Here is a 25,119-nt window from a genome sequence, read left to right on the forward strand (position 1 = left end):
AAGTTCCATTCCTTCCCCCAGAAGTAAACTATTTATTTCAGAACTTGAAATGTTGGTAATTGTTTAAAAGGCTGGATATCAAAGTATACTGAAAATTATACAGGATGTAAGTCTTTTTGTGGATGTGAAAATTCCAGCTTAAAAAAAAAAAGAAAATTCCAACTTTAAAGATAAGTACCAGTTGGTAAATGTGCATAAAATAATTCCCGAGATATATGAGCAAGTAATAAGGTGTTTAATTTTATCACTACCACAACATACAAATTTTGAAAAATGCTCAAAAAAGTTTTTATCAAAAAGCTAGAAGTAGCATTCACATCTTTCTCTTTTAATCATTCTGTTATTGTCTGAGGACAACTTAGGATTACAACAAAAACAACAACAAAGATAAATGACTCAAATTTACTTCAAAGTACTGGAAGGCTGAGTTAGGTATCTGAGCACACAGTTGTGCAGAATAAGATTTATTAATTTTACTCAGTTTCTTAGCCTCTGGGTGAAACAAAGTGCTGTATGGAAGAATTCCAGCACAAGCCTGATCTCTGGGAAGGGAAACAGACAAAGTAACACATGAAAGAAGGGCAAATTATATTTAAAAAAATAGGACACATGTACACGACAAAACCTAGATTGTTTATCTAGAAGGCATAATAATATGGATGATCAAGCAGTATATATACAGGCTAAGCGCTTTACAACAGAGGCAATAAATTGGTAGACAGTGAAAACAGCTGTCTTCCATACAAACTTTTTTTTAATGTCTGAGATAAAGCGTGTCAAGTTGGGGAAAAAAATCTACATATAGACCTATGCATGTGTGTGTGTGCGCGCGGGCGCGAGCGCCCGCACGCACACACACAAACATATCTAGTCATTACATTAATAGGCTAGTGAATGTTTTGGAGAGCATCCTATTGCTGGAAGAGATACACACAGCAAGCCATAGAAGAAACACACAATTCTGTTTTCATAAACAGATACATATGCTAGGATCTTAAAGCTGGGAATTAAGAACATTATTAGCATTCATGAGAAATATTACAATTCATTGACTGTTAATATCTAGCATAGGAATAGGCTTGTACATGTATATGGTCTCATGGGCCTAAATGTAACTGTTTTTTTCTTAGCAATTCATTTAAGATTTAGACTTTTCTTCAAAATTCTTAGCTCATTTCCTACTTGCCTTGCTATGGCTAAACCCAGATCTTACTTAGGTTTTAAGGACCTCTAAAAAATTAAAGTGATAAAATATCAATGCAATATAAATTACAATACATTCACAGGAGGTGGTATTACAAAAAAAAAAGGAAAGTATAAATGGGGAGGGAGGGAGTCCAGATATAAAAGTAAAAATACTGTCTTCCAAACTTTTATTTTCACACTTATTAAAATAATTTGCATGCAAACAGAAAACAATCTGTTTGTTTTGTAATAAATGATAACTATGCTCATCTAACATACCCTGGTGACTAACTTTAAATCCTAATAACTGAAATCAATATTACAGCAAAATGCTGTTCACTAGTATTTTCACAGTATCTCACTACATATAAAATATGCTTAAAAATGTCTTCAGCCTTATTATTCTAATTATCTAAACCTAGAAAATCTTGACGTTTGGGAAATAAATGTGCCATTTTTATTTTTCAAAATAAATTATAAATAAAGCTTGAGATAGCTAAATCACACAAATGGCAATTCTTCTACATTTCAAGAGGTCGGCTCTTCATAGAAGAATGTCAAAAAATTTTTTTCACACTAAAACAATACACATGATACACATTTGAGTATATCCATGAATTTAAGTAACTATGTTACTTTGAATAGGGTAGGCCAAAGTGTTATCGATTCCAGGAAAACACAGGCACAAATTTAGTCTAAATGTCTAAGATATGAATAACTAAAATAGTACATTTTAGTAAAAATCAAATGTAGAGTTTTAAACATGAATGTTTTTGAATCTATATTATGGTTAAAAGTGGCAGCTGAGTTACAACCAGAAGTAATTTTGGTTTAGTGAAAAGTAGACTACAACAACAAAAAAAATTAGCTTGATCTACTGTCCAGTAACAGAAGTTAGTTCCATTAATAATTCACAATACTTTCTTAAAGCCTGAACATCATTTCTACTGCAAGTGAAAATTGCTTAAAGATGTTACTCTGAGAATACCCCCCACCCAACCCAACCAAAAAAGCAAAGTTATGTGTGTACTCCTTCCTCTGCACTTAAGGATTTTCAGACGCATGAAATGATTGAAAGCATGAGACAAATACATTAGCTTAGGAAATATCCTGGGATTACTAAGCATACATTAAAACGTTTCTTTTATCCCACAAGTCTGATCTATGCACAACAAATCGGTTGTTACAAAAACAGAGATCAATATTATCCTTCTCACCTCAAAAATCTAAGAATCTAATGAATTAGCAAATTTGCAATCTCTCAAATTTGAGGAGTAAAATTGATCTTGGAACTCAAGCTCACTTATGGAACCATGTGCACTCTACTTCTGTAAACAAGACCATACGGTTTAAAGTTTTTTTAATCTATAAAATAATGACTCAAAATATCAGTGTGCAGTGCAACCAGGTTCTATTCTGAAAGATTATCACAGAAGAACCCTTTGGAATGGTATAAGCAGAACCCTATTAAAGTTGATTCAAAATATTAGCTAGCCAAAACATTCCAACTCAAACTAGGTGCTGTGTTACATTTTAAAATTCAAAACTAGTCACTCACAGCTGTTAAATAGTAAGTGGTAGCAGAGATATATAAGTAGTAGATCAAGTCTACTTATACAAATATGTTCTTAGAAAAGCCTAATAAGGTAGAGCATACTAAAGAAAGTTAATTAAAACTATTAATTTGAGAGCCAATACAATTATTAACAACCTCTCAGCTTATAACTTATGAGTATTCATTCCTACCAAGCTTGTTCTATTTCTCCTTAGTAATGAATAACAGCATCTATTTTTCTTAATGTTTCCAGTAGTTGTAGTTAATAGAGGTAGCTGAGCTACTATTAAGTTATTCTTTGTGGATGAGGATTTTTCAAATGTTTAAGTTATTTTTTAAGCTACACAAGTTCTATTAATGCAATAAAATATAATAGGAAAAAGAAAATGGATGCAAGAAACTTTTGCATTTGGCACCTTGTCTAGATTGATACCTCAAGTATTCTTTTTTTAATAAAGTTAATGCACACATCAGGACACACCACAAAGATTTGCTACATATTTACAAGGCACCAACCCTTTCTCACCTTTAACATGAATTAAGCAAATCAATGAAAAGCATATTAAGAACCCCCCACCCCCCAAAAAAACTGTAGTATAAATATATACTTCAGTTCAGTACAATTCATGAAAGTTTGGCCTGGGAAGAGTAAAATAATCCAGATCGTTCTTACAATATAGAAACTGTAAACATTTAATAGCTGCCTTTAGGATTGGTGTATTGTGCAAAAGTTATTATTACTGGTACAGGAATCAAAATGGCAAAAACAAACTATATAAAACTCTGTAAGAAGGTGCTATACTTCTGTGATACAAAAGCAAAAGAGGGATATTCCATTGAGATAAAAATGTCATGCTACTCTTAAGAAGCTGAATGCTCCCTTCATGTAGTAAATCTGTAGTGTGTCTGTGGTGTGTGTGTGTGTGTGTGTGTGTGTGTGTGTGTGTGTGTGTGTGTGTAGAATTTTTTAAAATTTAAGGCCTAATGAGTAAGGCTTGTTTGAACAAATGAAGTGTGGAGATCAAAAGTCTTGAAACAAATGTATACTGGCATAATGGAAAAGCACCAATGTGAAAGGAAGCAGAAGTCCCCACACAACTTGCTTTGTAGATTTCCTGGTAAATTCCCTGCAGTAGAAGGCCATTAAATTTTTAAAATTATTCTAAATTTATTAACTGTTAATAATTCCATCCCATGAGATGGCTAACCCTGGCTTTTTCTGTCATTTTACGGACTCTGCCTGATCTGGATGTACCAAGATTTAGAGGATCTTCAGTGGACACAAAATTGTCATTATCAGAATCATCATTATATAAAACAGTCCTCCTGCCTTGGTTTCTTGTTTTAATTCGAGGCAGTCTACTGAAACGTCCTGAAAACATAGTATCAAATTCATCATCTGCAATACGTGCACGTTTGGCTCTGGTGGCTCCTCTAGAAGCACCTCTTCCTCCTCTCCCTCTCCCTCTCCCTCTCGTGCCACCTCCACCTCTTCCTCGACTGCCTCGTCCCCTGCCTCCTCTTCCTCTGCCTCCTCTACTCCATCTACCCCATCTGCCCCATCTGCCTCTTCCTCCCGTGCCTCTCGTCTTCCAGTTTCTTTTTCCATTGGCATATTGCTTTCTGAGTTTTCTTTTAGGCCTAGTTTGTATGAATTTGCTATAGTCATGGTCTCCATCTACATAATCTTGATCTGTTCTGGAAGTTGATTCAGAGTCAGAATCAGAACCACAGGTACTTTCAGAACTTAAACTGGATCCTAACTCTCCACTCTCTGAGGAAGATAAATGTGATTTCTCTTTTGTTTCTTTTTTCTCTTTCTCTTCTCTTCCCATGCTCTCATCTTCTTCTGATGCACTAAGTAGTTTTCTCTTGATTCCTGCCCGGGGTTCTCTGCCATCACCATTTGTAAGGGGTCCATCAAGGGAGTGATCTAAATCAAGATGAATAATTTTTTAAAGTTAAGCTTTGACATTGATAAGATGGTTATTTAGGTTCAAAAGTAAAATAAAAAGTCTATCAAAATATATTTGGTGCCCAAAGATAGATGGGGTAAAATCATGGAGAGTGCTGGAGTATGAATTTAAATCTGTTTGAAATGAAAGATACTAAGGTTTTAATTTTTATCTGATTCCTTTTTGCAGGGGATGGGGGGAGTGTGGAGGGATGATGGGTGGTGAGGTAGCTAGGTAGAAATTTTAAGGGCTTGAACTCTAGAAGGAATAATCTGGGAACATGTATCAGAATAATTTTATTCATTCATTCAACAAATATTATTGATTACCTACTATCTGCCAGGCATTGTATGGATTTTGGAATATGGCAATGATGAGACAAAGTCCTTGATCTTTGAATTTATATTTTAGTGTGGAAACCCTGATAGACTATGAAGTAAACAAATAGATAATATAACTTCAAGTACTAATATGGGTTATAAAGAAAAAGAAAAGTGGTTAAAAAAAAGAGTGTGAATGTATGTATGGGGGGTATATTAGATAGGGAAGACTTTTCTGCTGAGGCAGTATTTGAGAAAAGAACTGAATGAAGTGAGATCTGGGGAAAGAACATTCCACTGAAGGAAACAGGAACCCAGTATAATTAGAGTAGAAGAGAAAAATAAGAAGTAGTAGGAGATGACTGCCAGTGGAGAGTTTTAAAGCTAGAGAATGACAGGATCTGATTTACATTTTTAAGAGTGCTATGGTTGCTGTATAGAGAATGGAATATAGGAGGGGCAAGTTTGAAAGCAGAGATCAGTTGGGAGTACATTGCAGTGGTCTAGGTAAGAGATGATGAGAGATGTATCAATAGAGGTGATGATAAGTGATTAGATTTAGAATATCTCCTTCTGGGGGAGCTACCAGAACCAACCTTTAAAGTTCAAACTGACAGGAATTGCTGATGGATTGGATGTCAAGTGTTAAGCACAAAATGAAGATCAACTCCTAGGTTTTATGCCTGAGTTAACTTGGTGAATGGTAGAGATATTTTGCTAGGTTAGAGAACAATGAAGGAGAATAGGTTTGGGCAATCTGGTGGAAAGAAAAAATCAAGATTCAAGATAGAAATACTACTAGAAATCCAAGTCAAGACATTTTAAAAATAAAAAGAAAAAAAGCAAGTGGATATACCAGTCCAGAACTCAGGGGAGACTTGGATAGAGTTGGAGATATAATTTTGGAAATTTTCAGTAATGAGATAACATTTAGGGTAAAGAGAAATAAGAAAGCTCACGAGAGAGCAAGTAAAGAGAGAGAAGGTGGCTGAGGACTGAGACTTGGTATATTCCAACATTTAAAGATAAAGAACAATGGCAAAGATAAGCGAGGTAGGAGGAAAACAGGAGAGTGGACTGGAAAAATTGGAGAGAGCAGAGTAGGGTTGTATGGTAACCACAATTACAATATTAGTCTAATAGTCTAGGTGTCATGGACTGAATTTTGTGTGCCCACTCCCCCCACCCCGCCAAATACATATGTTGAAGCCCTAACCCCCAATATGACTGTATGTAGAGCCTTTAAGGAAGTAATTAAAATTAAATGAAATCATAAGGGTAGGTGGGCCCTAATGCACCAGGACTTGCCTGTGTCCTTATAAGAGAAAGACACACCAGTGCTCACTTGCTCTCCCTGTCTGTGTATGCAAAGAAAAAACTCACACGAGGACACAAGGAGAAGGTAGCCATGAGCAAGCCAGGAAGAAAGCCCTTACCAGACACCAACCCTGCTGGCGCCTTGATCTTGGATTTTGAGCCTCCACAACTGTGAGAAAATAAATGTCTGTTGTAGGTATATGAAAAGGTGCTCAACATCTCTAATCATCAGGGAAATGTAAATCAAAACCACAATCAGATATCACCTCACACCTGTTAGGGTGGCTAATATCAAAAAGATAAAAGATAACAAGTGTTGGCAACGATGTGGAGAAAAGGGAACCCTTGTACACTGTTGGTGAGAAAGTAAATTAGTACAGCCATTATGGAGGAGGTACGGTACAGTACGGAGGTTCCCTAAAAAAACTAAAAATAGAACTACCATTTGATCCAGCAAACCCACTTCTGGATATATACCCAAAGAAATTGAAATCAGCATCTTGAAGAGATATCTGTATTCCCATGTTCAGTGTAGCATTATTCACAACAGCCAAGACATGGAAACAACCTGTATGTCTTTCTACAGATGAATGGATAAAAGAAGGAAATATTGCCATTTATGACAACATGCATGGAGCTGGAGGACATTATGCTAAGCAAAATATGCAAGATACAGAAAGAGAAATATTGTATGATATCACTTATATCTATAATCTAAAATAGTCATTCTCATAGAGGGAGAGAGTAGGATGGAGGTTGCCAGGGGCTGGAGGGAGGAAAAATGGGGAGGTGTTGGTTAAAAGTACAAAGATTCAGTTATTCTGGGTATCAAATGTACAGCATGGTGACTACAGTTAACAATACTGTATTGTATACCTGAAATTTGCTAAGAGGATAGACCTTAAATCTCCTCAACACACACACACACATACACACAAACTCGGTAACTATGTAGAGGTGATGGATATGTTAATTAGTTTGATTGTGGTGACCATTTCATGGTGTATACGTATATCAATATATCAAATTGTACACTTTAAATATATACAATTTTTATATGTCAAATGGTATCTCAATATGGCTGCTAAAAAATGAATATCTGTTGTTTAAGCCAATCTGTGGTATCTTGCTGTGACAGCCCATGTTGACTACTATACTAGGCTAGAGACTATGGGGATAGCAATACAAACTGTAGCAAGAGATTTGAGTGATACTAAAAAGTTGTAGAATTCACAAAACTTAGCAACTGACACTTATGAGGGATAAAAGGTGAGTCAAAGAACACTGTAAGATTTTAAGTTGGATGACTCAGAAGATGATGGTACCATTAACTAAAATAGTGAGTGCAAAAAAAGAAGCAAGCTTGAAACATAAAAATGGATGATAAGCACTCAAGGGAAATTTTTTTAAGAAGTACTGGAAATGAGACTGGTAGAATAAAGAGATGTTAGGGCTAGATATATGAATTTGGAGTCATCAGCATAAAGATGATAGATGTAGTTATTAAATTCCTTTATTTGTAGAAGACAAAAAAGTGAGAAACTTCAAATAGGAGGCATGAAAGGCTAAAGAAAAGACAAAATATAGAAATATAGGAGAAACAGAGATATAGGATCAGTAGAGTATAGAAGCCAGGCAGTGGAGTTCCTAGAGGGGGTAGTCAATAGCATGCAACGATATAGAGAGATCGAGGAGATGGGGACTAAGAAAAGGACACTGGTTGGTCACTGGAGATTACTGGTGATTCTGGGGAGAAAAGCTTTTGGAGAGTGGTATGGGCAGAGGCCAGACTACAAAGCATAAAGGAATGTTTAGATGGAAAGAGAATAGAGGTAGGAAGTATAAGCTATTCTTTCTAAAAGCTTGACAGTGAAGGAAAGGGCAAAAAGAGAAGTGGCATTAGTATGCAATGTGCAGCAGGATCAGAGGAGAGGGTAAAGATATAAACTGGAAAAATAAAGGCACTAATTATTTTAAAGTAATCTGAAGTTTCAATATTTCTCACATAACTGATATAAAATATATCTTTAGAACATCTATTTTTATGTTATTTGATACTTCAATAACAATGGATAAGCTACTTAATCTTTCATTAAAAATTTATATAAAATAGAAATATATATTCCAATAAAGATATTTATAAGAGCATATTAATCATTCTTCACAAAATTCAAATAGATGAACATATTAGAACTTTCTTTGAACATGCTCAGGGTCCATAACATAGGACTAAGTATAAGAAGAAAGTCTGCATAGCAACAATAACCTTCCAGTATTTATAACTGATGCCCTCAGACATGGTCCAAAATGGATGTACCTGATAATGAATTATTAGGTCAGTGATTTCTTTTTAAGCGGTGAAAATTAGTCTTCAAATAAAAGTTATATGAAAGCTCATCACACGAAATAAAAAACAGAGTTGTTCTGGTTGAAAGGAGAAAGCTCTTCTGAGTATTTCTAAAGTACCTCTTTGGATTACCCAGAAATAGGTAGAGCAGTCTGAAAACCCCTGAATTATTGAGACAGCAGGCCCCTGAAGGAAGAGAATATCTGAGTAACATAACTGGAAAACCAAAGGAAGGTTTTAGAAGTGGATGTTGACTGAAAGAAGGCTCACTTTTCAACACAAGCCCTTTTGTAAAATTGGGGTAGCCCTTAAAAATATGAGGCCTATTTAAAGGTGATTTTGGATTTTTTTTCCTTTCTTATTAATACGGTTTAATAATATGAAAAACCCTAAATGTGTCAAACAGCCTAGTTTTTATGTGCTTGGGGAAAGATCTTTTCATTTAGTTTTTTCTCCCTACTCATTTTAAATTTTATTTTAAAAGACTAAGATATGTTTGGAAATCTGCATATGAAATCCTATCTGACTCCAGTCTGACAATATTGAAATCCTCATTAACTATAAGAACATGCTAATTTTTACTACTTAAATACATCAGCTTTTAAATGATTTGTCTGCCATCATAAAGGAACAAAGAATAAATTCCCTGTCCATATTTATTTCTTACCTTGTTTAATCGGCAAAACTTTATTTCGAAATGATTTGGCTTTCCCTGGGTCATGGCTATTTCCACTTCGGCTATATCCACTGAAGCTTGATGAAGAAAATGGTCCATCCAGTTCATCATCAAGTAAATACAGTGACAGCCCTTCAGCAGCATCTGAAACTTACATTTAAAAAGATTGTAATGTTAACATAATTATGTTTTCAGAAAAATTAAACAGGCTCTTTTTAAAACTATATCTCAGTTATTTCACTCTAACATAAAAATTACAAATTGTTTAAAGAAAATATGAATATTTTGAGAACAAATGTTTTATTACATCATTAAGCTTTCAAGCACAGTTTGTCAGAAAAACTTGTCCAAGGAAACCACCTCCCCACATTATGAATCTTCAATTCTTAGGTTGGCAAATATATTATAGATGAGTGGTCTGAGATATTACAGATGTTAAAAATCATAAAGTCATATAATTTTAAAACTAAGTGACTTTAAAATTCATCTAGTCTTAACACCCTCACTTTAAAAATGAAGAAACTAAGTCCTATGACCTAATGTCTTACCCAGGGCCGCAGAGAACTGGGGATAAAATGCAACTTTTCTATTGATACATCCAAATCCACTGCTCCTTGCATTATAAACCATACTGCTTCTTCTATATTCTTTAGTTAAACTAAAATACAGAACACCAAAAACAAAAGGCATATTTACCAGGAGATGAGAAAGGAGAGCTAGTCCTGGCATAAGACACTGAGGTATTCTGGTCATTTTTAGGCTGTAACTTCATTTGTTTCTGTTTCCCTTTTGGACTATAAGTAAAAATATATAATAATGAACAAATTTTTCTATTAGCAATATATTATGATAGACAGTATGATACAAAATGCTTAAGCTAAGCAAAGAAGAAATGCAATATAATTTAAGTGAAATAATTCAAATTGGTAATAAGACAAAGTTAAATTTCAATCATTAAAATATAAAAAAAAAAGGTTTTGGTATAGTAAAAGCCATATAAGCAAAGCTTTGGGTTACCAGCTCCACCTTTACACAGGTATAAGAGTTCTAACAACAACAACAAAAATCTCCGGCTTCCCCGGTGGCGCAGTGGTTGAGAATCTGCCTGCCAATGTAAGGGACACGGGGTCGAGCCCTGGTCTGGGAAGATCCCACATGCCGCGGAGCAACTAGGCCCGTGAGCCACAACTACTGAGCCTGCGCGTCTGGAGCCTGTGCTCCGCAACAAGAGAGGCCGCGATAGTGAGAGGCCTGCGCACCGTGATGAAGAGTGGCCCCCGCTTGCCGCAACTAGAGAAGGCCCTCGCACAGAAACGAAGACCCAACACAGCCAAAAATAAATAATAAATAAAAATAAATAAATTTAAAAAAAAAAGAATTTCTAAAAAAAACCAAAAAAAATCTCTTGGATTCCCTCAAAGTAGTCAATAAACTTTAAGAAGTGAGGTAATACATACAAGATGCTTTGAAAACTAAACTGCTATGTCAATGTAATATACCTAGGAGCTCTGCTACTAGATAATGAACTGCTGCTGCTTCTTAGACGTTTTCTGTACCGTGGCCTTCTCCTCTTCTGACTCTGGATTGCTGACTTATATTCAGAGATGATATTTTTAATATGACTTTCAAATAAGGCAGATAATCGCAATGTCATGCTATAGATCTGAAAAGGTAGAAATTAGTCTTGTTTTACCAACTACTTTAATTATATAAAAATAACAGGTTATAAACATGCCTGAACAATATCAACATCATCCTTTCAGACATAATATATGTGCTTCTTACACTTGAAAAATTCTTCCTGAAGAATTAAAACAAAATACCATTTTCACCTACAAATTAATAAAGATTTTTAAAAGATAATATCCAGTGTTGGGAAGGGAAGGAAAAAACATTCTTATACATTGCCAGTGGGTATTTTAATCTGAACAACATTCTAAGGACAATCTGCAATATTTGCCAAAAACCTTAAAATATATACATCCTTTGGCTAATAATTTCATCTTTAGGAATTTATCCTAAGGAAATATCAGAGAATTACACACACAAAATAATTATGTTCAAGGATGTTAAAGATGTTAGCCACAGCATCATCCATTTAAAGTGAAAAACTAAAAACAACCTAAATCTCTAGCACCAGGACGCTGGTTAAACAACACAAAACCACCTACACAAAACCACCTACTCTTCTGTTTTCAAAGAGTAATAATAAGATGGAAAAATGTTCATAATATATATTTTTAAAAAGGCTTCAAAATATAAAACCTACTGTTTAAAGATTATACAAACATTTATGAGTACACATGTAAATGTAGAAAATAAATCAAGTGTGAAAAATTATGTGTACAGAAATCCGTGAAAATTCATTTCATATGAGGTGGAAGTGAGCATGTATATACCTACTGTGCAATTGATTTAAAAGTTAATCAGATACTAGTGATTAGAAAACACAAAAATTATTACTTTTTTGTTCTCAAGATGTTTAAGTACTGACAAAACACAGAGAAAGTATTAAATGTGAGTATGAATAAACAGTTATAATTTCCCAATATAGTTCACTAATTTGTTATAATAAAGGGAACATAAATATTCAGAGCTAATCTAAATATTTCATATAAATTAATCCTGTCAACCACTTTTATTTATCAAATTATTTATTGGACATATTAAAGAGTACTCAAATTTCTACCACTCCTTTCCTTGACTTCTCTCTGGCAAATATAGGTATTACTTAAGAGTAAAGAAGAGGCAGGTAGGAGAAAGGAAGAAGGGCTTAATTTCAGAATGACTATGCTAAATGTATCTTTAATGCATGCTTAATAAACTGTTTCAGAGAAAGTACTGAGAATCAAACTTTAGAAACTATGTCAGAATGGTAGTACATACTTGTTTAGCAATTTTAAAACTGGTGAAAGAAAATTGCCTGATATATATAACTAAACACTTAGGTAATTAATCCACCTAATATTGGTTTTTTCATACCCTTGACTTTTTATTAGAGGTATAAGCTTTGGAGTTGCTGAATATTTGGCGAACATCCTTATAAAATTCCAGAGGACTACCATAGTTTCCTGCTTCCAAAGTTTCTTTCACAGTGCTGAAGTCCATAGGAGTGTCTATAACATGATAATCCTACAAAGAAGAATGTGTTATTAAACACACAGGCTGGGTAACAACACTACATAATACAATGGGACTGAAATTTGCATCATCATGAAACAAACACACTGCTCTTCAATCTGCCAGTTACCTCTTCCTAGTCCCAAACCATCCATTTAATAGAAGTCTTTTGGTGGCTCAGGGAAACAGCAGGGGTCTGTGGGAGGGTCTTAGCCCTCACCCTTCAATGGAAAACCATATGACTCTCTCAAGGGACAGAATAGAAAATCCACAGCCACTGGCTTCATCTCTACATAGATGGGAATATCTTGGAAATAGGTAGCTAATTTGTGACATGGAACTATTTAATTCTGTGTGAATAATCCCATCTTCTACTTTCATTGAGCAATGTGCCAGGGAGTTGGCATGAGGGCATTCTACCTAAACTGTCATTAGTTGAAGGTCAAAATCAAATTGGTCATGTTTGTGCCTTTCTCCTATCTTTTTGTTTTTTAATAAATGTGACACTTGTGCTTCATCTAAAGTCTTCAGTCTCAGATTCATAATTAGTTTGATTTTTATTAGTTAGGGGTAGGAGAATATTCTTTCTATTTTAACCTAAATCTTTCAAGTCTAGTTAAGATATTCCTAGGGTTATCATATGGAATTATATCTGAAATTTATACTTATGTATACCACAACCACCAATAATAAACATGTTCTGGAGTGAAAACCATAGTCAATATTAGATCCTTCATCCTACTTAGAATCATTAAGAAATAAAAGCACAACATTTCTCTCAAAGGAGAAGCCAAAGGGCCAGATGAAGGGGCAGAAGAAAGGTATTATAAAAAGAGAAAATATTTTTCAAAGTATGAGGAACCACAGTTGATCTTAATGTATCTTCTTAAATTTTTTTGCTTAAATCATAAAAACCAAAGTATATTCCAACATAATATGGCTTATGAAACAAAGATTTTCATAGAGAAAAAATATTGGCACTTCATGTAATACAATGACCAAAACTCAAAAGACCCAGTCAGCCTGCTGAATAAAGTCCCACTGGGAACAATCAGCTGCAATTACAGACATAATTATGTTGTGTAATTGATGTTTTCTACTCTGCTACAGTAGCTTTAGGCCTATAGAAACAAACAAACATCTACCCAGATGCTACAAAGAACTCTCCAGAGCATGTGTTGTTTAAAAGACAAAAAATAAACAACCAAAAACTCAAAGGTAAAAAGATAGTGAGCAAAGTTGAAAAATAGCTTTACAAATTATAAAAGGTTTGTTTACAGTATTGGGATTTAAAAAAGTAAAACAACACAAAAACAACCAGAACATATATGCCTTTTAAGAGACTACTAGGCCTACCTCACAAAGAGATGGATCTTGTTGTCGTTCTGGAATAACTGACTCAGAGGATTCGCCCTCTTGCTCTTGATGGCCCTATTAGGGTAAAGAAGATATATTGTATTTCCAGACCACCACAACAAAATATCAAGACTTGCAATGCAATTATGATTTAAAGCTCAAAGATCCATAAATAGGAATTATGTGTTTACTGACTATAATTTAAGATGAAGGAATTCTACATTTACCATTCTCCTCTACCATGAAAAACACAAAACTAATTTATTCTACCTAAACCCCCTACAAAAACAAATCAAGTTTTGTTGAACGTAATTTTGTTCCTTATTTGAATAATATTTTTTCCCAACTGAAACCTGTGTATGCAGAGAATACCGATGTTTACTAATTTCAGAGGATGGTTTGATGTATTTCTGAAATATTGCTGTACCTTTTTTCTGAAAAAGCTAAAACAGATTTGCTATCTATACTAAAAGGTTATTCAACATATAAATAGATATACTCCTAGAAAAGGAATCCTGTAATTTAAGTTCTCATGCTTTTATCTTTGATGAAAAGTAATATGGTATATTGATTACTCTAAGTGATCATATTGAATAACTTATTTATTATAAATTAAATAGGGCTGACATATGTTATCAAGGGTCTCCAGTATGTAGAAGTTTATTAGAAGTTAATAAAATGCATTAAACAAATATGCAAAATAAAAGCAGGAAGGAAATGCAAAGATGTTTAGATTAAAATTTGGTTTACAACTGTGTAATTTACAAAGTACATGTCAGGCATTTTAAAAAGTCATGACTAATCACACTACCCACTTTCACAATTCAAAGATACACAAACAAAGAAGGAAGAAGGAAGGAAGGAAGAAAGGGGGGAAAGGGCTCTTAACTAGAACTTAGCATGGACATTTATGGGAAATTACGTATTGGTAATTATTTAAATAACTATACTTACTGGGTAGGAAAGAGGATCAGATGGCTGTCGAAATGGCTCTGAGTCTTCACGTTCATAAATGAGGCCCAACAGTTCTGTGCATTGTTTTCTCCAAGCATCAGGATCACACTTTAAAGACAGTCTTTTGCCTCGGCATTTGACCTGTAGATTTTAAAATAATTATATCTAAAAGCTCTTTCCTTAAGTCTTCATTGATTTTCTCCTGTCTTCCTATGTTAATATATATCTATATAAGATAGAGCAGCTGCTATTTAAAAGTTTCTTAGTTTAGATTAAACATCATTCTCCCTGGCAAAAATATAAACAAATAAAAACTGGATATTATATTCTTAGAAACAGCAAGAATTCTAGTATTCTGAATTCTCATTTTAAGAAAATCTACAAGGTCAATAATTTTAATACCTTAGTCTTTGCTGCTAGTTAAGAATATTTGACAATGGCACCATAATTTTCTCAAAATAACACTTGAACAATATATATATTCTTAAGTAAACCCTTTGTGGTCATAATATATTCTTGCCTTTACTATTTGATGCCTTTTTTACACAATCTGTTTCAGTATTTGAAAGGAAACATTTTCCTTATATACAACAAATGTTTGTCTAATTATCATAGAGGAGAAGTGTGCAGAACAGAGTTAACATAACAGACCTGAGGCTATCTTTAGCAGGGCTTGCTTATAAGGTTGGCCCTTGACTGGCGTCTAGGAACTTGATACTTGAACTCTTTCCTAAATAATAAAGGTGGTTTACTGTGCCCACACTGTTTGTACAAAGAATGTCACTTGTGCTGAACATTCACTTTCCTGTACATTTCCTATGCTTTCCTGCTTTCTGGGAGTCTGGAATCTTGGCAGGTGCTAGCTAGATGGGGTCTACATAGCAAGCTCCCAATAAATTCTTTGGGAGCTCAGTCTCTAATCACACACATGTTGCTACATTTTCATTGTGGGGAAAGAATGTACTCTGTGTGGCCCTTCAGAGGAGAGAGAGAACATAAAGAAACCTGCACATGGATTCCTCCAGACTCTGCCTGTATCTTTTTCCCTGTGATCCAGCTGTGTATCCTTACTGTGTCACTGTCATAAACCTTAGCGATGAGTTAACAAGTATATATACTGAGTTCCATTAAGTCTTTCTAGCAACTCTCCAAATATGTGGAGTTGGTCTTAGGGATCCCTGACACAGGAAGCCTGAATTTTTTCTTATCAGCAGTTCATTTATTCACTTACCCTTCTTCCAGATGAAGTACCAGGACCATCTGAATCTAAATCAACCATTTCTGTATCCTAAAATTAAAAAGGAAGAATGGGAGAAGATATTAAGTTATATTCAGTCTTACAAATTAGATAAAATTTACAAAGAAATGGCAAATATAATCAAAATTAACTCCCTCATTGGAGCAGGCAACAGAACAAAGGTGGGAGGGAGACTCACTCCAAACTTCACCTACATGCTATATACAAGTTGGAAAATATACTGGGAGAAGAAGAGTAAATGAGGTTTCTCTTTAAATCAGAATAGGAAATGAGGGGGAAAATACAATCATTGGTATCTAAAGTTGTACCTAAATGTTAGTATTTTTTAAGAAAACTTATTTTATATGACATGCTAATTTAATATACTATAATCATGAATTACTCATGATTAATCTTTTGCTACTTCAAGAAATACATCTCTTTTCTATAGGGAAAATATGAATGTTTATTAAAACATAAGATTCAGTTAAGTATCCCTCTGAGGGTTAGTTTTTTAATACAAAGAGGCAAGGCCCACACACCACTATTAACTTGGTGATGGTGAAGCACACTGGTAATGCCTCGGAGAATCTAGAAAAAGGCTACAAATGAACTTATCTACAAAACAGAAATAGAGTTACAGATGTAGAAAATAAACTTATGGTTACTAGGCGGGTAAGGGTGGGGGAGGGATAAATTGGAAGATTGGGATTGACGTATACACACTACTATATATAAAATAGATAACTAATAAGGACCTACTGTCTAGCACAGGGAACTGTACTCAGTACCCTGTAATGGCCTATATGGGAAAAGAATCTAAAAAAGAGTGGATATATGTATATGTATAACAGATTCACTTTGCTGTACACCTGAAACTAACACAACATTGTAAATCAACTATACCCCAATAAAATTTTTTTTAAAAAAGAAAGCAAAGTAGCTCATGAGCCATTGGCTTCCCTTTCTAAAATTGCTGAATTACATTTTACTTTAATTTTCTATTCTAACCCAGAGTTCCATTCTGAGGTGAGCAACATCCATCCATGATAAAAACTCCCTGGGGGGTTAACATCCAAAAGATATAACAAAATAGGTATAGATTTTATTTCAACATAATAAAGGCCATATATGACAAACTCACAGCTAACTTCATGGTCAATGGAAAAAACCCAAAAGCTTTTCCTCTAAGATCAGGAACGAGACAAGGATGCCCACTCTTATTTTATTTAACATAGTATTGGAAGTCCTAGCTAGAGCAATTAGTCAAGAAAAACAAAGACATCCAAATTAAAAAGGAAGAAGTAATACTGTCTGTTAGCAGATGACATAATATTACATATAGAAAACTCTAAATACTCCACCAAAAAACTGCTAGAACTAATCAACAAATTCAGTAAAGTTGCAGGATACAAAATCAATATACAAAAATAAGTTGTGCTTCTATATACTAATAATGGGCTATCAGAAAGAGAAATTAAGAAAATAATGCCATTTATAATTGCATCAAAAAGAATAAAATACCTAGGAATAAATTTAACCAAGGAGTTGAAAGATCTGGACACTGAAAACTATAAGACCTTGATGAAACAGAAGAATACACAAATGAATGGAAAGATAGTCCATGCTCATGGAATGGAAAAATTAATATCGTTAAAATGTTTGTACTATTCAAAGCAATATACAGATTCAACACAATTTCCAACAGCATTTTTTGCAGAAATAGAAAATAATCTTAAAATTCATATGGAACCATATAAAAGAATTCTAATATCAATCTTGAGAAAGAAGAACAAGCTGGAGGCATCACACCTCCTGATACCAAACTATATTACAAAGATATAGTAATCACAAGAGTATGGTATTGACATAAAACACACAGATCAATGGAACAGAATAGAACACAGAAATAAACCCATGCATATTGGTCAATTAATTTACAACAGAGGAGACAAGAATATAAAATAGGGAAAGGATAGTTTCTTCAATAAATTGTGCTGGGAAAACTGGATATCCACCTGCAAAAGAATGGAACGGGACACCTATCTTACACCATACATTAAACACAACTCAAAATGGATTAAGGACTTGGATGTAAGACATAAAACCATAAAACTCCTAAGAGAAAACACAGGGGGGTAAGCTGCTTGACATTGGTCTTGACAATGATGTTTTTGGATGTGACAAAATCCAAAGGTAATAAAAGGCAACAAAAGCAAAAATAAACAAGTGGGACTACATCAAACTAAAAAGCTTCTGCACAGTAAAGAAAACCATCAACAAAATGAAAGGCAATGTACCAAATGGGAGAAAATATTTGCAAATCATATATTTGATAGGGGGTTAATATCCAAAAGATATAAACAACTTGATAGCAAAAGAACAAAGAATCCAATTAAAAAATGGGCAGAGAAACTGAATAGACATTTTTCCAAAGGAGACATCCAAACGGCCAACGAGTACATGAAAAGGCACTCAACATCACTAATCATCAAGGAAAAGCAAATGAAAACCACAGTGAAATATCACCTCACACCTGTTAGAATGGTTATTATCAAATAGACAAAGAAATAACAAGTGCTGGCGAGGATGTGGAGAAAAGAGAGTCCTTGTGCACTGTTGGTAGGAATGTAAATCGGTACAGCCACTATGGAAAACAGTATGGAGGTTCCTCAAAAAATTAAAAACAGAACTACCATATGATCCAGCAATCTCACTTCTGGGCATATATCTAAAGGAAATCAAAACAAGATATCAAAGATATAAAGTTGTACTCCCATGTTCATTGCAGTATTATTCACAATAGCTAAGATATGGAAACAATCTGTCTGTCAACAGATGAATGGACAGAGAAGATATGGTGTATATGTATACACAATGGAATATTATTCAGCCTTAAGAAAGAAGGTAATTCTGCCATTTGTGACAATGCAGATGGACCTTGAGGGCATTATGCTAAGTGAAATAAGTCAGACAAAGAAAGACAAATACTGCATGGTATCACTCATATGTAGAATCTTTAAAAAAATAAAGACAAACTCATAGAAACAGAGTACAGAAAAGCGGTTGGGTGGTGGTCCAGATGGTGGGGGGGAATATGGAGAGGGTGGTAAAAGGATACAAACTCCCAGCTAGAAGATGAATAAGGTCTGAGGATATAAGGATCTAATGTAAACCATGGTGACTATAATTGATAACACTGTATTGTATAACTACAATTTACTTAAAGAGTAGAACTTAAATGTTGAAAGAAAGGAAGGAAGGGAGGGAGGGAGGGAGGAAGGGAGAGAGGGAGGGAGGGAGGAAGAAAGGAAAAATAAGGTTGCTGAATTACATTTTACTTTAATTTCCTATTCTAATCCAAGTAATGCTACTTTGAGGAGGTATTCTTGCTACATCAAATTCTGAATCAAAACGCATTTATATGAAAGGTCAGAGAAAATATCAGGAGTAAGAATGATACATTTTTCATTAGTTTCAGGAGGATAATATCTAATTGGCATATCTGAGTTTTCCTTAATAGGTAAATAACATTTAACTTCAATAATACTTACAACATTTTATAGTCAAATACATTTTTGTGATTTTTAAAAACACTGGAGATTTACCATTCTGGGAATTAATAGTACAGAAAATATAAACATGTAAAATACCTCTGTACAATAATAGCCACTGCAATAAAATCCAGCATATTTGAGTCACTCATCCCTGGGATGAATTGTTTTCCATTAAATATTTTTGAATTATCACTTTTCATTACTGTTTAAGCCTCTTATCTTGGTTTTTGCTTCTCTCTATCATAGACTCTAGTCACAAATAGCTTAATGTAAATTAGGGATATGACTGTGTGGGGAAATAAGATACATGAGGGTCTACTGACAATACTAATTCCATTTCATTAAGAAAAACTGGTTTATGTTTGCAAATTTTCATAAAGGAAATCAAATAGCAATTCCATGAAACTACTAAAAATGTAGACTTTCAAGTTTAAAATTATAAAATACTTAAAAATTTTATATATACTGTGTAGAAAATTAATCCCTACTAAAACTTCCATCAACTAACCATTCTTTTAAAACACTGTTTAGTGCCTTGTCCTGTTTTCAAGGGCTGGAAAATAAAGTATTGATTTCTCATCACTGAAACCCACTATGTCAAAAAGGATGACTGACCACCTCTCTCTGACTGTAGCACCACTACATTTTTGGTATATATTATCTACATATAGGTTAAAGAGTTTAATACAAAAAGATGCAGGTGTTCAGCCAGCTTTCAGAAATCAGCTTCACTGCTCATAGCCAGTTTTAACACTTACATATAATACTTATTGTACTTTAAATGACAGAAAAGGAATTCATGCCTACTAATCATGCTGTGATTCTTACCTCCTCTGCATCAGTACTGTTTAGCTCTTCTGCTTTAATTTTATTATAAGTATCCAGTATATCAGTACAGCTCTGATCCCTGAGAAGACAAATAAGTTAAAATACATTTCAATAAATTTTAGAAGTCAGAAGTCAGCCTCTATGGGAGATAAAACTGCTTCTTACCCAATAAATCGAAGTAAGACATCAGTTACAATTTTGGCTGCTTTAACTATAGGACTGTCTGGCTCATTGAAAGTCCTAGCATTATGCTCAATGTAGCGTACTTCCCACATTAATGCTGATATTCTCCTATGAAAGAAAAAATACCCTGTTACTCTTGGTTGATACATTTAAAGTCTATTCTAGGATTAGACAACATAGAACAACTAGGCATTTAAACATGATATGTCAAAGGTGTTCAAATATATGTATGTGACTCAATATATGTGTGTGACTAATGTGCACTAATAAAGGTATACAGTTAGAGTATTTGAATCACAGGCAAGAGTTCAGAACCACTGGACTATAAACTTGGATATGAAAACTTGGAAAAGAACTGACCTACGGCATTGTGGGTAAATAGTGATTTGACCAAGGTCAAAGTAACAAAAACAAACAAATAGTGCTTTGATAAAGTCAACAGAAGAATGTTTCATTTTCAGAGAAAAGCAAAAAACAAAAAGGACAGATTTTTATCTCATTGCTTTTATGATATATACTATTGAATGAAATTATAGGTAAAGATATAAAATACACCCAACTGGTTATATTTATAACCATCTCATGGAATAATTGTGGTTAGGACACAGTAGACTCTAGGGTGAGAGAGGTAGCAAAAGCTGCCCTCCACTGCCTTCCCATAATCACCCCACTCCCAACCAAAACCAAGGAAAAAATAACTTGGCTTTTTCTATACACACTTTGGGGCTGGTAATTAAATCTAATTAACTGCTGCCTAATTCCCCAACAGGGGATTTAAAACATGCTCCAAGTCCCTGGAGCACCATAATCAGGATGAATCCACAAACTACTTAATCTGCCTTTAATAAGCTAAAATTAACTGTAGTTTTTGTTTCATATGTGACTTGTGCTAGTCATAATTTCTTCCCTGTCCATACCCCTTCTTACCCTGGAAGAGTGAAAATCTACTGAATAAAGGGAAATCAGTGTTCCAAATTTTCAGGAGAAATTTTGGAGTGGGTCTTCTGAACGGTTATTTTACACTATGAAAACAAAGATCTCAGTGTATCATTATGCAAAAAGGAAAGCAAAAGATATAAAACTATACAAGCTTTTAGGAATGATAAAAACTAAACAGACCTGTAAAAGCGATTTTCAAGTCTCCGCCTGATGGTGTTGAGGTCAGTTGGATAAGCAACTACAGTACAATACAAGGGATAGGCACTGAGATCCACTGGAACAGCAAAAGGGCTGGCAAAATCTACAACATTTACAAAATAAAAAAAAGACAATTATAAAGAACACTAACATTTCATGTTAACAAACAAAAACACATATAAACAAGAAGGGTGGGCAATATAATACTACATTTCTAAAATGCTGATGATTCAATTATGCAAAAACTAGACCAATACTATTATAATGTTATTCTTTTTATTTGGGCATTCTATCTATGAATCAATCATGCATGATACACTGGTTCAAATCAGGTAAAAACAAGACAGAATTAAAGGAGAACTGTGTTTAACTTCAAATTTATGTCTTTTCTGGATAAATGTCAAATGTCTCGTGATATACTTCAGAAAATATAAGTAGTCATGGAGTAAAATATATTACTGCACCCACTGTCTTTACCAAAAAATCGATCCAAAGTTAGGCTCAGGGAATAGCTAGAGAGCCAAAATGACTCAAGAAAGTAAAAGACACCCTATATGGCTGCCTTCACTATTACAGCCCCAGAACTGAAAAAGTTTGCCAGTCATTACTTTGGCCAAGCAAATAAAAATGTTATTATTAAAACTAGAATCACCGTGCCTCTTGAGTTAAAAGTATACCGTGAGAAAATGCATTTCCTTTTACAAAACTTATAATTCTGCTGGTTTTCCTTATTCCTTCCCATCTTCCTAATATTCTTTCACATTCACCATACCCAGGGAAAGAAGGTGGTTGATGCCCTGAATAACTCGTTCACATTCCTCATCTCTGGAATGAGCCCCCCACTCTCCTTCCTGAGGTTTGTATAGCAAAGCAGTCAATTCCTCCTGGGACACAGGAACACCAGCACCAACTTCATCTGGAAAGGCAGCTATGCATAAAGTGAAAAATCAGAAATAATTAGTTTCTAGAATCATGATATTGCCATTTTTCTTTTAGAAAAATTATAATTCATTTTTTAAAAGCATATTTACTTCCTTCTGGAATTGGCTCCATATCCCAGGGACTCATCTTTTCTCTCTCGTTATTGTCCCAGCTATTAAAAAATAACAAGATACAAATCAAATTCAGATGACACTTTATATACTAGCATCATTTGCATTACTTCTTGGGGGTGAAATTTGTAAAGGGACAATACAGTTTCCTTGAAGTACAACTTTGCTTACACAAATATAATAATAAGCCTCTAATAGAGAAAACATGGTCCATCAATATGAAAGAGAGTCATAAGCTTACTCTTAGTTCTGCTGGCCCTTTTTTTTTTAAATTCCAACCAAGCATACATTCAATGTTAAGCCAGGGTACGGAATAAAAAGATCTCTTTGGAAAATTCCATTCAGGTTAAAAAAGTCGATTTAATAGATCACTTCTTTCTATGAGATAACCTACTTTATTCTAACAGGTTGAGTATTATAGCTTCTCCAAAAGTTTATTATTCCCTTTTGATCTACAATATGGAGGCTAAAAGTCAATCTTCACGGAATAAACATTTGTTCTATCATTCTTGGGAAGAAAGCTTTATTTATCAGGAATCTTACAACTCTGGTATTTCATGAAGAACAAAAGTAAATTGTAGACAAACAGTATATCCAAACATAATGCAGTCACTCCTGTCTAGAATTCATACCATTAAATAAAAGACTATGTAAATATTTAGTATTATATTCCAGCTGTAACAATTAATTTAAACACTGAATTAATTTCAGTATTCTTCATGAAATAATAATTGTAATTCTTGTCTAAAATAGAAATACTTAAGAGAAAATACAGGAATAAGGGAGGCAGAAATAAGTCTTCAGTTCCTGCTTTGTGTTAGCATGCATACTGGACCAAAAGGTTTATCACCAAATTCCTTCCTTAAAGGTATTATGATTACTTCCTTACAGGTACAAGTCTTATAAGACTAGGTAAGGTAGGGTTTATAGAAAGTCCATGTAGTACTAAAGTATTATATCAGGTGTAAAAGACCATAAATATACTTACTGAACACTGTAACACTGGAAAGAACTATCAGGATACTCTGGTTGAAAAGGCTGCTGACTCTCCACGGTCCCAAACCACCAGGCGTCATCTATTATACTGCGGAATCTATCACCTACAATGTTTTTAGAAATTCTTAAGAGTGCTCTTGAGAATAATCACTCTGTTCCCACTCTAAACTGCTAGTTTTTGTTGAATACAGAAGCAGCATTGTATCCAGCATTATTAGAAGTTTCAATCTGAGTTTTCCATATATGTGAATTTTACATTTTACCCTCTTCAAGGATTTTGATTTCCAAATGCTAATAATTATTCTGAAATAAATCACATATTACCGCATATAATTTAACGTTTATCAATTACTTGGGATCATCATTAGACATACTGCTTTTTGTACTGCACATATGATACTACAGTTGTTTCTTCTATTTTTTGTTTCACCATTTTGTTTTTAAAAATCTCTTCATGCTAGTTTTGTACCTGTAAATGGCTAAGGAATACGAAACCAACCACATGGACAAAAATGTTTCTCCCACATAAGAAAGGAGAATTTAAAAGTACTAATAGCAGATAATAACATAGTGTTTGCTCTGTGTCAGGTACCATTTTATTCATATCGACCTTATAGGTATGTTCTGATGTGATTCCCATTTTACAGATAATGGAATTGAGGCAGAGAGAGGTTAAAATCTTGCCCAAGATTAAACAGCTAGTGAAGGGGGAGGAATAGAGGGGGAGAGAATAAGAAGGGGAAAGAGAGAAAGGGAGAAAAAGGGAGAGGGGGAGAGGGAGAGAGGAGGAGGGCAGAGGGGTAGATGGAAAGAGGTAGAAGAGGATGAAGAGGGAGCGGGAGAGGGGGTGGGGGGGGAGAAAGAGAGAGAGAGAGAGACAAAGGAGAGAGAAACCCACAATCAGTAAAGGTCTGTTAAAAGCCCAAGTGTTAAGTACTCCATTTCATGGCCATTGACATTTCAAGATTTTCTTTTTAATACAGATTTGTATTCTAATAGAGTAGGTATTCACAGAAAATGTTTTATGCCACATACAATGTTCATAAAATCACCTAAACGTAACTGAAAAGAAAAATTTAATTTAATTTTTCTAATTTGGCTAACAGCTTTTTCAGTCTACCGGTTTCTTTCTGTTAAATCGGTTTAAAAGTTACTTACTCTACTTCAAACAATAATTATTCAGTGAGAATTCTATACTTACCAATCTGCCAGTTCCTTTCTTTGGCTTCATTATAAAACTGATGTAGCACAAGGAAGTCAATGACATCTGGCATGTCATGATACCTGAGGAGAAAGTAAAGTACATATGATTCAGTATACTGATATAACAGTATATGTTACTTT

The 25,119-nt window shown here is 34.2% G+C and overlaps 1 protein-coding gene across 6 annotated transcripts in view; it reads right to left on the minus strand.

The window, feature by feature from the left end:
* Nucleotides 1-219: 219 nt before the first annotated feature.
* The window catches only part of BRWD3 (bromodomain and WD repeat domain containing 3), a 120,646-nt gene continuing 95,746 nt past the window's right edge, over nucleotides 220-25,119 (minus strand). For 3 of the 6 annotated variants that reach the window (XM_082376966.1, XM_082376967.1, XM_082376964.1), the window contains 15 exons: nucleotides 24,977-25,059; nucleotides 23,768-23,879; nucleotides 22,759-22,820; nucleotides 22,500-22,655; nucleotides 21,710-21,830; nucleotides 20,573-20,698; nucleotides 20,408-20,486; nucleotides 16,017-16,073; nucleotides 14,786-14,926; nucleotides 13,832-13,906; nucleotides 12,338-12,487; nucleotides 10,855-11,018; nucleotides 10,052-10,149; nucleotides 9,347-9,505; nucleotides 220-4,673 (listed from right to left, as the gene is read on the minus strand). In XM_082376966.1, the coding sequence (XP_082233092.1) occupies nucleotides 3,919-4,673; nucleotides 9,347-9,505; nucleotides 10,052-10,149; nucleotides 10,855-11,018; nucleotides 12,338-12,487; nucleotides 13,832-13,906; nucleotides 14,786-14,926; nucleotides 16,017-16,073; nucleotides 20,408-20,486; nucleotides 20,573-20,698; nucleotides 21,710-21,830; nucleotides 22,500-22,655; nucleotides 22,759-22,820; nucleotides 23,768-23,879; nucleotides 24,977-25,059 (2,338 nt within the window). In that variant the 3' untranslated portion in view covers nucleotides 220-3,918. The remainder of the gene's footprint in view (nucleotides 4,674-9,346; nucleotides 9,506-10,051; nucleotides 10,150-10,854; nucleotides 11,019-12,337; nucleotides 12,488-13,831; nucleotides 13,907-14,785; nucleotides 14,927-16,016; nucleotides 16,074-20,407; nucleotides 20,487-20,572; nucleotides 20,699-21,709; nucleotides 21,831-22,499; nucleotides 22,656-22,758; nucleotides 22,821-23,767; nucleotides 23,880-24,976; nucleotides 25,060-25,119) is intronic. The other 3 variants (XM_082376969.1, XM_082376965.1, XM_082376968.1) reach the window with 2 other exon arrangements.

This window comes from Balaenoptera borealis (assembly GCF_965194805.1).
Source record: "Balaenoptera borealis genome assembly, chromosome: X".
Taxonomy (NCBI): domain Eukaryota; kingdom Metazoa; phylum Chordata; class Mammalia; order Artiodactyla; family Balaenopteridae; genus Balaenoptera; species Balaenoptera borealis.